This window comes from Pleurodeles waltl, chromosome 2_2 (assembly GCF_031143425.1).
Source record: "Pleurodeles waltl isolate 20211129_DDA chromosome 2_2, aPleWal1.hap1.20221129, whole genome shotgun sequence".
In the NCBI taxonomy this organism is placed as follows: domain Eukaryota; kingdom Metazoa; phylum Chordata; class Amphibia; order Caudata; family Salamandridae; genus Pleurodeles; species Pleurodeles waltl.
In genome coordinates this window covers 2,319,525-2,332,281 of record NC_090439.1, presented here as the reverse complement: position 1 = coordinate 2,332,281, position 12,757 = coordinate 2,319,525, and the positions used below count along the sequence as shown (strand labels likewise).

General features: G+C 46.1%; 1 protein-coding gene across 2 annotated transcripts in view; it reads left to right on the top strand.

Moving 5' to 3' along the window:
• ELOVL2 (ELOVL fatty acid elongase 2) overlaps nt 1-12,757 on the top strand; it is a 384,348-nt gene that overhangs the window by 308,583 nt on the left and 63,008 nt on the right. For both annotated transcript variants that reach the window (XR_011200871.1, XM_069219411.1), the window contains exon 4: nt 3,743-3,820. Coding sequence is in view for 1 of the 2 variants with exons in the window: in XM_069219411.1 (XP_069075512.1) it covers nt 3,743-3,820 (78 nt within the window). In the remaining variant the exon portion in view is untranslated. The remainder of the gene's footprint in view (nt 1-3,742; nt 3,821-12,757) is intronic.

Below are 12,757 nucleotides of genomic sequence, written 5' to 3'. Positions count from 1 at the left end.
GGGATAGTAATTGAGGAAAGGCTTAATGTTAGACTTGGCATCCTTGGCGTGGTCTCCTCTAAGTGTTTGCCTCTTTCCCAGGTTGTTGATTTGCGCTGGACTCTGTTTTTGCTGTTTTTGTTACTCTGGGCACTTCACCACTGCTATCCAGTGCTAAAGTGCAAGTGCTCCTATGTAAAATGTATGTGTATTTGGCTTTCCATGATTGGAATATTTGATTTACTAGTAAGTCCCTAGTACAGTGCACTAGAGGTGCCCAGGATCTGTAAGTCCAATGCTACTATTGGGCCTGCAGCACTGGTTGTGCAACCCACATTAGTAGTCCTGTAAACATGGCTTAGACCTGCCACTGCAGTGTCTGTGTGTGCAGTTTTAAACTGACAGTTCAACTTGGCAACTGTACCCACTTGCCAGGCCTAAACCTTCCCTTTTTATACAGGTAAGGCAACCCTAAGGTAGGCCCTAGGTAGCCCCATGAGCAGGGTGCAGGTATGTTAAAGGTGGGACATGTGTTTATGTGTTTTACATGTCCTAACAGTGAAATACTGCCAAATTTGTTTTTCACTGGTTAACATGGGGGCTGCCTTTAAATATTATTAAAGCACAGATTCCCTTTTGGGAGCAGATATACATGGAGTTTGGGGTCTCTGAACTCACAATTTAAAAATACATCTTTTAGTGAAGTTGTTTTTTAGATTGCATGTTTGAAAATGCCACTTTTAGAAAGTGGGCATTTTCTTGCTTAAACTATTCTGTGACTGCCTGTTTGTGGATTCCCTGACTGGGTCAGTTTGACAGTTGGGCTGTTTGCACCTCTCCTCTAGACAGTGACACAAAGGGAGCTGGGGTGTATCCTGCATATCCTGATGAGCCATCTATGTTAGGAAGGAGGGGAGGAGTGGTCATGTACACCTGAAAGGGCTGTGCCTCCCCTCACACAATGCAGTCTCCAACCCCCTGGTGTGTGCCTGGGGCTAGCCTGGGCAAGGCAGGATCTGACAAACAAGACAGACTTTCCTTTGAAGTTTGCCTACTTCAAAGGCAGAAAGGGGTATATGAAGAGTACCCAACCCCTGAAAATAAGATCACTTCTGGCATCAAGAGGAACCTCTGCCAAGGAGAAAAGCTGGGGAAAAGTGCTGCCCCTCCCTGTGACTGTGCTTTGTTGGGCTATCCTGCAGTTGCTGCTTCTGCCTGTGAAAGGGAACAAAGACTGGACTTTGTTGTGCATTTCTGCTTTAGAAGACTCTCCAAAGGCTTGAACTGAGCTTGCCTCCTGTTGTTGAAGTCTCAGGCCCATCAAAGACTTCCCCTGCCAGCATCTGGACTCTCTGCTGAGACTCCTGTGCTGTCAAGTGGTACCCTATCGAGTTCCTGGGCCCTTGAAAGGTGAAGCTGGCAGAGAAGGCTGAAGAACCACGCACAATCCGCGTGTGTGGATATTTTCGACCCACCTTCCGTGACGCAGCTGATAAACGATGCGCCGCCGGCTTCACGGCTGAAATCTATGCTCCACCTGCATCGCGGCTGGAAGAGCAACGCAATACGGCTGGAGAAACGACATGCAACACCCACTAACGGAAGCTGATAACAACACAATACCCATACAGCGCGGTTTTGGGATACCGTGCAACCGGATTTTCAACGCAACATCACTGGGCGTGGAAAAACAACACATAGCCTGCTCGGACCCGAGGTGTCCATCTGGATCGACACATCACTCTCTTGCGGGAGAGAAGAAACGGGGCACGCCGACCCGACCGGAGGAGGAACGACGCATGGTCTCGCTTGCGAGTGAGAAATCGACGCATCGCTGGCCTTTTCCAAAGCACTCTCACCCGTGCGGTATTATTTTGATGCCACCCAGGTACTTTTGCACGCTAACAGTGTTCTCAGTGTTTTCTAAAGGATTAAGGCCCTCATTACGACCCTGGCGGTTTGTAACCGCCAGGGCCGCTGGACGCGGAGGCACCGCCGACAGGCCGGCGGTGCCCCGCGGGGCATTCTGACTGCGGCAGCTTAGCCGCGGTCAGAGAAGGGAAACCGGCGGTCTCCCGCCGGTTTCCCGCTGCCCCCAAGGAATCCTCCAAGCCGGCGCAGCTTGCTGCGCCGGCTTGGGGATTCCGACTCCCCCTCCCGCCATCCAGTTCCTGGCGGTTCTCCCGCCGGGAACCGGATGGCGGGAGGGGGAGTCGCGGGGCCCCTGGGGGCCCCTGCAGTGCCCATGCCAACGGCATGGGCACTGCAGGGGCCCCCGTAAGAGGGCCCCAAAATGTATTTCACTGTCTGCCTTGCAGACAGTGAAATACGCGACGGGTGCAACAGCACCCGTCGCACCTTCCCACTCCGCCGGCTCTATTACGAGCCGGCATCCTCGTGGGAAGGGAGTTTTTCCCTGGGCTGGCGGGCGGTCTTTTGGAGACCGCCCGCCAGCCCAGGGAAAAACTCATAATACCCTCCGCGGTCTTCTGACCGCGGAGCGGTATTACGGAGGGCGGAATTGTGGCGGGCGGCCTCCGCCGCCCGCCGGAGTCATAATGAGGGCCTAAGACTCTTATTCTTTTAACAATTCATATCTTGACTTCTGTTTGTTGGATTTTGTCATTTTCAGTGCTTGAAATGGAAAAATTAAAGTGCTGGTACTCTGGGCCAGAGTACCTGCTTGTTCCTGAGAAGTGCTGGTACTCTCCTATTAAAAGTATTACGTTTTTCTTGAAATGTGCCGGTACTCTCCCTCTCAAAATAAAAAAGTGCCGGTACTCAGTACCGGACAGTACCGGCCCATTTAAAGCACTGGTCATTTTGGTCTTGTTTTGTTAAGATAAATTATATCTATTTTTCTAAATCTGTGTTGTATCATTTTGTAGTGTTTTCACTGAGTTACTGTGTGTGTTGGTACAAATACTCTCCACTTTGCTTCTGAAGTTAAGCCTGCCTGCTCGTGCCAAGCTACCAAGGGGGTGAGCGGCAGTTAGCTGAGGGTGATTCTCCTTTACCCCTACTAGAGTGAGGGCCCTTGCTTGGACAGAGGGTAACCAGACTGTTAACCAAAGACCCCATTTCTAACACTTAGCAAAGCAAAGGAAATACAAGTGAAGTTAAATGATTCTCTCGTTTTTGCTATTGAAAAAAGTGATATACATCTGTGTTCTGTGTCCATAAACACATTCAATACTTTGTCTAACTTTCCAGTGGTTTGCATGTGTTTCTTTCTGACACTGTGCACAACCTTTTCTGAGTATAGAGTTGGATGGGTTTTTAATTATAAGTACAACTGCTTTGATTCTAGAGGGTAGCGAGAAGTTTTGCGACGAGTGAAGTAGTTGTATAGGATGACAGATACGAGAGAGCCACAACAGTGAATTCAGACTGTGTATAAACCACCAGGACATTACTTTACAGCACCATTGGTATTGGTATGAAAATGGGTGAACCTCGCATATTACAAAGTGAATCAGTCGTCAGTTTTTTTTGTCTAGATGAGCCTTTGGGTGAAGTGCTACAAATGAGGTTAAAAAAAGTGCAAACAGTGATATACTTCTCGTGTCCCAGTCTGCTGTCCATGACTGCCTAGCATTGGATGTGAACGTTTTGGAATTTTTTGGGTCACTCTTTTCCATTGTCAAATTGTTTCCAAATGTATAGTCACAGCCTACGAGTTATGCAATTATCACGTATGAGGACGCAAACTGTGCCTTGTTCTCACCCATGTTTTATACGTACATGTGTTTTTATTTTTCAGCTCATTCTCTCAACTTATGAGGGACGATACAATTTGCAATGTCAAAATCTCGACTCTGCTGGAGATGCAGACGTCCGGGTGAGCTAATTTTTTTAAATAAAATGATGTCATTAAATAATAAAAAATGTTCATTTCACAAATAGTAAATGTTTGATGCCGGATACAAATGTCCTCAGTTTTGATGGGAGAGTTTCCATCATCCAGTTTACAATGTTGTGATCATGAAATGTTAGCTGTGAACTGTCAAGCTTGCAAGCATTGCTTGATCCACTATGTTACAGTTATTGCATTGCTATTGTTTTGTGTTTCTCTTTGTCAAGAGTGTACCAAATCTTATTATTTAGCCATAGTGAAAGTATTTTTTTTTTTAAGTTGGGGACTGTGGTTTTATCACCCTATTGCGTTGGTTTACCTATTTATATGACTTTGTATGCTTTTTTTACGTCTCACCCACCAGACAATTAATGTGCTGTCTGTTGTGAGACGAATTGTTAGCGTAGAGGCTGGCCATTGCTTACAATCGGTGGGCTTCACTGTACATCTCAGTTGGTCACCTTGTATTCATCATCTTGTGTGGGCTTATTTGGCGCTGCTTTTCAACGATCTCCGAGGCACTACGGGTCTCCCAGACGCATGGAAAGGCAGCATAATTCACCCCATATATAAAGCAGGGAACCCCGCAAATCCCTCAAACTACAGGCCAATTGCATTGATAGATGTGGAAGCAAAACTCTACGCATCCTGTCTACTGCAACTACTAGTAGAATGGATTCATGACAGACAATTGATTCCACAATGCCAGACAAGTTTCAGAGCTGGTATGGGTGCTTTCACCAACCTGGCAACCCTGGCCTTGCTGGGAAACATAGCCAGGCTTAAGAAAAAAAGGCTATTTGCCTGCTTCATTGATCTAAAGGCAGCTTTTGATTGCGTACCAAGAAACCATCTATGGAAGAAACTGAAAGGATGGGGCTTACCATGCAGCCTTCTTGGCACAATGATGGACTTGTACACAGGTACTTGGGCGCAAGTAAAAATCGGAGAGGGCAACCACCTCACCAACAGAACATTAACAGCAAAAGGACTTATACAAAGGTGTGTATTGGCCCCCACGCTGTTCAGCTTATATCTTGCAGACCTAGCCGAGGCTCTAGCTCCTGTAAATAGACACCCGCCAGTCTTGGCCAAGAAAGGAATTGCAGGGCTACAGTACGCAGACGATACAGTTTTACTCAGCCAAACACCTGTTGGGCTACTGCATAGCATCGATGCATTTTAAACATGCATAACAATGCAAGGCCTAGAATTGAATTTGAGTAAAACTAAGGTTGTCCCCCTAGTTGACAGGAAGTTTAAATCTGCTTCATGGTTCATAAACGGATCCCGGGTGATTTACTATGGACCGTCTCTTGACTTTTAAGCCGCAGCTTGCTGTCGCTCAAGCAAACACCTCTCACTGACCCATGGTTTTAAAGTTCTAAAACAAAAACTGAGCTGCCCTTCATACACTCACCTGCTTGCTGTTATGGCAGCGTGACTAATTCCCACCATCCCCTATGGTGCGAAAAAATGCTGGGGAAGGAGGCAGTTCTTCTCAATCAAGTCCAGACGAAGGCCTACAAAACAGTTTTTCGGATACCACGATCAGCATCTCCAGCTCAGGTCCGTTTGGAATTGGTTCTGAAAAACTATGAATATCAGAGTAGATGTGCCTTCATTAAACTAGGCTGGAGGATGCGTGCAGCTGAGACTGGTACTCTAAACAACCTGTGTTGGATGGAAATTGAGGAGCAACAGCGTCACAATGACAAAAGCACCTGGGGTCATCACTTAAACAACTGCATTATTGAACTAGGTCTGCTAGAAGCCTGGGACCGGATCCCGGACAAAAAGGAGTTTCTTCGGAAGGCAAACGCTGTCACAAAGAAGAAATCTTTAAATTCTGACAAACAGAATTTGGCAAGCAGACAGCATGCCTGGACTATAATAACATCATACAAAATTTTACGGGCACAGGAATATCTAGCATCAACCTTCAACCAATCGCTGAAACATCGGTTCATGCTCTTCCGCTTTGGGTCGATGGAAACAAAGGATATGATCGCTTCATGGAAACAGCAGGACCCGACACTTTCCTGTCGACTGTGTGGGTACAGAAAAGTCATTAGAACACATTTTTTGTGTGTGCCCGACTTTGCTAAGCCACAGGACATTATATTTGAAAAACACTTTTAAGACACTGAACTTACGCTCATGCAGACGGCCATCCTTAGCTGGCTTAGCGGACTTTCAATCCAGTTTTCATGTCGAGGGACTAAATTCATGGTACAGGCCCAGAAAGAATTAGTGAACAGTCAAAGCCGAGTGTGTAAGGGCCATTACTTAGGATTCTCACTCGGCTTCAATCATTTACTATTATCGTGCTCACAAGGGAGCAAGAAAGTCCTAGAGTTAAGTTCAAGATCAAGGTTGGAAGTAGGGGAGAACATTTTAGATTGCACAACTCTTTAATCATGATATATTTTAGTTTTAATAAACTTTTATGTTTTTTATTATGGCTCTCCTCCAACATATCGAATAGGCAAAGTATTTATATTATTATGCATTTTGGAATTGTGATGGTTTTAATTAACCGTGTCAATAAGCTTACTTACTTGTGTGGGCTTTCCTTCCTCTTTATGTGTTGAACCCTTCCCTGGAGCATGGATGCATTACTGTGTTCTTACACTGTTCACTTTTTCAGGTGCTACTTTTTTCTTTTTCTTTAAGCACTCTCTGAGGGCACATTTGTGTAGGAAACTGAGTTCCTGGCTGAATAGGGTGAAACCCTACTCAAATCAAAATCAAATCATTAACATTTATAAAGCGCGCTACTCACCCGTGCGGGTCTCAAGGCGCTAGGGGAAAGGGGGTGGGGGGTTACTGCTGCTCGAAAAGCCAGGTTTTTAGGAGTGTCCGGAATGCGGAGTGGTCCTGGGTGGTCCTGAGGCTGGTGGGGAGGGAGTTCCAGGTCTTGGCTGCCAGGAAGGAGAAAGACCTCCCACCCACCGTGGAGCGGCGGATGCGAGGGACGGCAGCGAGCGCGAGGCCAGAGGAACGGAGGAGGCGGGTGGGGACGTAGAAGCTGAGGCGTCGGTTGAGGTATTCCGGTCCCTTGTTGTGGAGGGCTTTGTGTGCGTGGGTGAGAAGTCGAAAGGTGATCCTTTTGCTGACTGGGAGCCAATGCAGGTGTCTCAGGTGTGCGGAGATGTGGCTGTTGCGGGGTACGTCGAGGATGAGGCGGGCCGAGGCGTTTTGAATGCTTTGCAGGTGATTTTGGAGTTTGGTGGTGGTCCCAGCATAGAGGGTGTTGCCGTAGTCCAGGCGGCTCGTGACGAGGGCGTGGGTCACGGTTCTTCTAGTGTCGGCAGGGATCCAGCGGAAGATCTTGCGGAGCATGCGGAGGGTGAGGAAGCAGGCGGAGGACACGGCGTTGACTTGCTTGGTCATGGTGAGAAGGGGGTCCAAGATGAAGCTGAGGTTGCGGGCGTGGTCTGTGGGGGTCGGTGCGGTGCCGAGGGCCGTGGGCCACCAGGAGTGGTACTCAAGCAGTAACCACAACTCTTGTCAAGATGAAACACAAGCAAACTCCAAATTTACCTATGCTGGACCCTCTGGTAGCTTGGCACAACAGCGGTCAGACTTAACTTAGAGGCAATGTGTAAAGTATATATGCAACACACAAAACAGTAATAAAGTGGAAACGCGACACAAGAATAACCCCACACCAATTTAGAAAAAATATTCTAAAATGTAATAAATTATTTTACACCAAAATGACAGAAATCTAATTAGTAAAATACGAGATATGCCATTTTAAAGGTTTAGGTGAAAAGGGAGCCTAAAAGCACAAAGCACCAACAGTGGTTATCTTGTCGAGCCAGACTGGGATTAAGTCACAAGTTCAGGCTGACCCCGATGGAGCGTGGGCTGAATACAGGGACCAGGTTGGGCCCTCTGGACAAAGTACCTTAAATCCTGGATGCAGAGCATTGCAAGATCACACATCGAGGATGCGTACACAGCGGCAGGTGCAAGGTCCAGCTTGTCTGGGGACTCAAAAGACTAGTGTGAAACTCTTTGTGAGTGTGCTGAGGCAGAGTCTTTGTGATGTACAAGTGAGGTAAGTGGCTGGCAGCTCCACCCCCTTATCACTGCAAGCCCCCCAAGGGGTGACTGATATGTTTTTAAAAGGAAGGTCCTGGCCTGCCACAGGGATTATTTGGAAAGGTCAAATGGCCAGTTTAAAACTGCACACACACTGTAATGACAGGTCTGAGACATGTTTAAAGGGTTATTTAAGTAGGTGATATAAGCAATGCTAATGCAGGTCTACTAGTAGCATTTAATTTACAGGATCTGTGTACCAGAACTCTCACTTTATTAGGGACTTAGAAGTAAATTAAATCTGCTAATCACTTTAGCGCTGGAGCAGTGGTGAATTGTGCCTGCATATATATAAATATATATATATATATATATACATATATATATATATATGTTACCTAGTGGCGATCCCTACTAGGTAGTTACATTTAAAGCCTAGTTTCTATAGAAAAAGCGTTTTTTACTTGCCTATAACTTTGGCGCTGGTTGACAAATCTTCACAGGGCCAAGTCAAACAATGTGTTTTCCATCTGTCTCTCTAGTGTGCGTCTCTTCCCCTGTCCTTGCTTCTCTTATTTCACCTGTCTCTTTTCACCCCACCCCTTTCCGTAATGAGTTTGCCATTGTGTGATCCCCTTGCATTGCTTTCTCGCCTATGTGTTTCTATCCCTTCCCAGCTCTAAATGTGCTCTCTCACCTGTTTGCTTCACTTCCCCACCCTCCTGGTTGCTCTCCCTCTCACCTGTTTGCTTCCCCCACCTGGCCCTCCTCATTACTTCACCCCACACTCCCCCTCTGTGTTGCTTCTGGGCGAGTGCTGCTTCAGCCCCAACCGGCCCCCAAAGTCGCTTTCACCCCCCCTCATCCATGTTGCTTCCCCTTACACACTTTCCAATAAAATGCCTTCATGCTTTATATGTGCCTTCTGCCTGGTGTAAATCACTTTTACCCCTCGTTATGGGTAGGTAACACTATATGAATGCAGTTACAATATAGTTTTGTTGGCAGATACATGCCTACAAAATAACGCAATAGGTTTTTAAAAAAAAAATTCAGCCTTGCTACACTACATTGAAGGTGCTGTACAGCATCACTAAAAACCATTGATAAAGAGATAGGTAAGAAGGTAAGACATTTTGGCTTTGCCAATGCTTGTTACCATTTGATTCCTGTTTCTCCTGTAAATAAGTTTGTGCTAATCACTAATGCTGATCACAGCACTTTTATTTTTTGAATTTCACAGGACCGGGACTTAATTAAGTTGCTGCCGCACACTATGCACAAACTGCATTATTGTGGTCATACTTTTTGTTAAACCAACTATTTTAGAGTGGCATTGCATCAGCCATTCAAGACCTCTAAAACTACCTCTCAAAGACCATGTCCCCAAGAGGGAGAGACCCTGTCCTGCCTCCAAACAACTGATTGTAGCCTTGCATGGCATCGTGACACTTCCTTTCCAATTATACACTTTTTGACTGACTCACTCAAGTTTGTTGAGGACTGTGTGTGTGGAGCAGTCATCTGGGTTCTTGTGGCATAGTAACCAGACTGGGCATAGAGGTTGACTGGTCATAGAGGTTGCTATTTACTGTGGTTATTGCTAATTAAATCAAGCAATTTGGCTAGGAGGGCCATTTTTGGGGGGATGTGTGGTTCAGCTAGATTTTTATGTGCCTTGCTCAGTAAATCAGAAGAGTTTGGGTGAAGGACTGGAGCAAGTGCTGGAGACTTCAGAATAGTCCAAACGTAGAGGAAGCCACTATGATGCTGTCCTGAGTTCAGAGGTTATCTCTCCGAGTCCTCACCTGTCACACTGGCCATTATCACTTGCAACTCTGTGTACAGGGAGCATGGGATGATGTATGATGGAGCCGGGCTGTCAGAGACTAGTGGCTGCCCTAACACTGAAGTGATACTATAGCATTAGTGGCCTCGTCTAATTATTTTCCACTTATTTCAAGGCCTCGGGCAGTGCAGTTCTACAGCTTGTGTGAAGTTGGCTGCTCATTGTGCTACCACTGTGCTCTGCCAGCTTGCCATTTTTGCAGAAAGCTTCTGACCTTTACCTTCAGAATTTGCTTATGGAATAAATTATACAGAGGAAACTATAATGAAAGGCTACTTTTTGTGGTAGTTTTTATCCCACAGTGCCCAAAGCTATCATAAATGTCACAGATTTCAGAAGTTTACCACCCAATGGTCATACCATTTTTTTACTGACGGGGATTAGTCCATTTTGCTTTTTATTCTAGACCGATGTCATTGTATAATCCACAATCACATGAGCCTTAAGAGATTTGTCAGTTTGTTACATTGCACTGCCTGTGACTAAAAACTGACATTGGTTAGGTATGTAGACAGTGCATGTGTTCCATTTATCCTTTCTGCTGCCTCCAGAGAGAGTGGAGAGTGGAATGACAGTGTGCCTACAGTATTCCTTGTCAACTCAAACCAAGTCCTCCTGGATTTGCAGGGACAGTCAACACCACACAACACGGTGAAAACGAAACATAGGAGCCCAGTTGAGTGCACACCACAGTGCTGAGATCCAGAAGTTCATACCAATTTACTATTACGTTAACAAAATAGATTAGAGTTTGTGGAAAGGCCAGTTGCTTTATAATATGGGACCCGATGTTCAAAGGTTTTTTGAGGTCTCAAAGCTTGCAGTTCACAAAATCACTGGGCTTGTGACTGTAAAATACCTTTCTACTATTTACAAAAGGCCTTTTACTAATTGGGGAAGTCATTCAGACTTGTAAACTGGCTTTTTGTGACCTGCTGTGAGTCTCAAATCCTAAGAGGTTTTAAAGAGGTCCTCTCAAGTGGGAAAATTTAAAAGCAGCATCAACACCTTTTAGTGGACGTGGCTGTTTTTAAAACAAAAATTTTCCCATTATGTAATTGTGAGAAATTGGGTTGTTAATTGACTGAGGTGTGAACCCTTGTCGAGCAATAACTGCAGTTCTGTCAGGGTAATGCACAAGCAAATCCCAAATTAATCTGTGCTCAGCCTCTGGTAGCTTGGCACAGAGCAGTCAGGCTTAGCTTAAAGGCAATGTATAAAGATTTTGTGCAACACTTCAAACAGTAAAACAGTGAAGACCCAACACAAAAAAGGATCCCACACCAGGTTAGAAAATTAGAACTTAATTTAATAAATAAAATGAGACCAAAATGACAAACATTCAATCAGTGGAACTTGAGTTATGAGCTTTAAAGAATAAATTGTAGGATAGCAGCCAAAAGCAAAAAAGCACCAACAATGGGTATCTGGTCGCACCAGACTGTGAAAAAGTCAAATGTTCAGACCAACCACAATAGAATGCGTGCCAGCTACAGGGACCCAGTTAGACCCACTGGACAAAAGCGCCTTAAATCTTGGTTGGGAAGCGTTCCGTGTATCTGAGTCAAAGATGTGTTGCGCAGCTGATGTGATGCGCTGGTTCTGAGATGTGGCGAGGTTGCGGTGCGAGGTCCTGTTGTATCAATATCGAGGATCCTGTCGATGGGGCTTGCGATGCAAAGGCCCATTTCAGGGATGCCTTGCAGCGTAGGTGATGCAGGGGTTCCGATGACTGGTGAAGCTGCGATGCAGAACTTTAGAGTTATGGTGGAGGCTGCCCAGTTCTGAAAGCAATGCCTCATATCCAAGATGCAGAATGTGGAAATGATGCAAGTCTTCCGCACCTGGCCCAATCCATGCTGCAGTGGCAATGTAGCAGTTCTGCTCAAGGAGGCTCAGCTCAGCCAAGAAGATGCATCAGTTCTACTCGGGGATACTCCGCTCAGCGAAGAGGATGCGTCGGTTCCACTGGGAAGCATGTTTGGCCCACTTCCAAGGGTCAGCTGGGGTGGCACCACTTAGCAGGGTAGACTCACAGATGGCAGAGTCCAGGTGCCGTGCCGAGTGGTTGGAAGTCTTTTGTGTCCCTGAGACTTCAAATCAGGAGGCTAGCCAACTAGCCCTTGTAGTCACACTGGGTTCTGTGGTGGGGAGATGCAGATCTAGTTCTTCTCACTCCCAGGCAGGAGAGCAGCAGCAACAGGTCAGCACAGGAAAACAGGAGTCCATCAGAGTGCAGTCCAGCATGGTGTCAGTCCTTCAGCAGCACAGCACTCTTTCTTCCTGATAGAGTACCTACAGGTCCAAAAGTATACTGAGTAATGGTGTGAGAGGTCCAGCACTTGTACACAGTGGTGTCTTTGATGTGGGAGAGGCTTCAAAGACATGCCTTTGTAATGCACAAATATCATGTCCGCCCTTCCCTGGCTCCAGACTAACCGAAGGGGGTGTGCGACCCTTTGTGTGGGGACACAGGACACAGCTGATTCAGGTGTAAGTGAGGCTGTTTCCAACTCCTCCTTCCCATCATGCCCATGATGGCCTATCAAGGCACACCTACACTTCTGATGTATGTGGCTGTCTGAGGGAGGTACACAAAGCACAACTGCGCCTACACCCAGTCATGTGATCAGAGACAGGTTGCAGGCCCAGGTGGCTAAGGCAAGAAAACGCCACCTTTCTAAAAGTGCCATTTCTCGGAATTGCTATTTAAAATCCGACTTCACCATAGGTTAGGATTTTAAGTTATGATTCTAGAGACCCCAAACCTGAGAGGGCTATTTCTTCCCATTTGGAAATCACACTTATAAAGTGTAATAAGACAATCCTAATGTTAACTTATGGGAAAGATGGGCCTTGCAGTGTTGAAAAAAGAATTTAAGAGTTTTTCACCACCAGGACATGTAAAACTTAAAAGTACTTATCCTACTTTTTAAATACATTGCACCCTTCACTCTGGGCTGCACGGGGCTCGCCCTAGAGTAACTTATAAGTATTCAAAAGGAAGGTTTGGGCCTGGA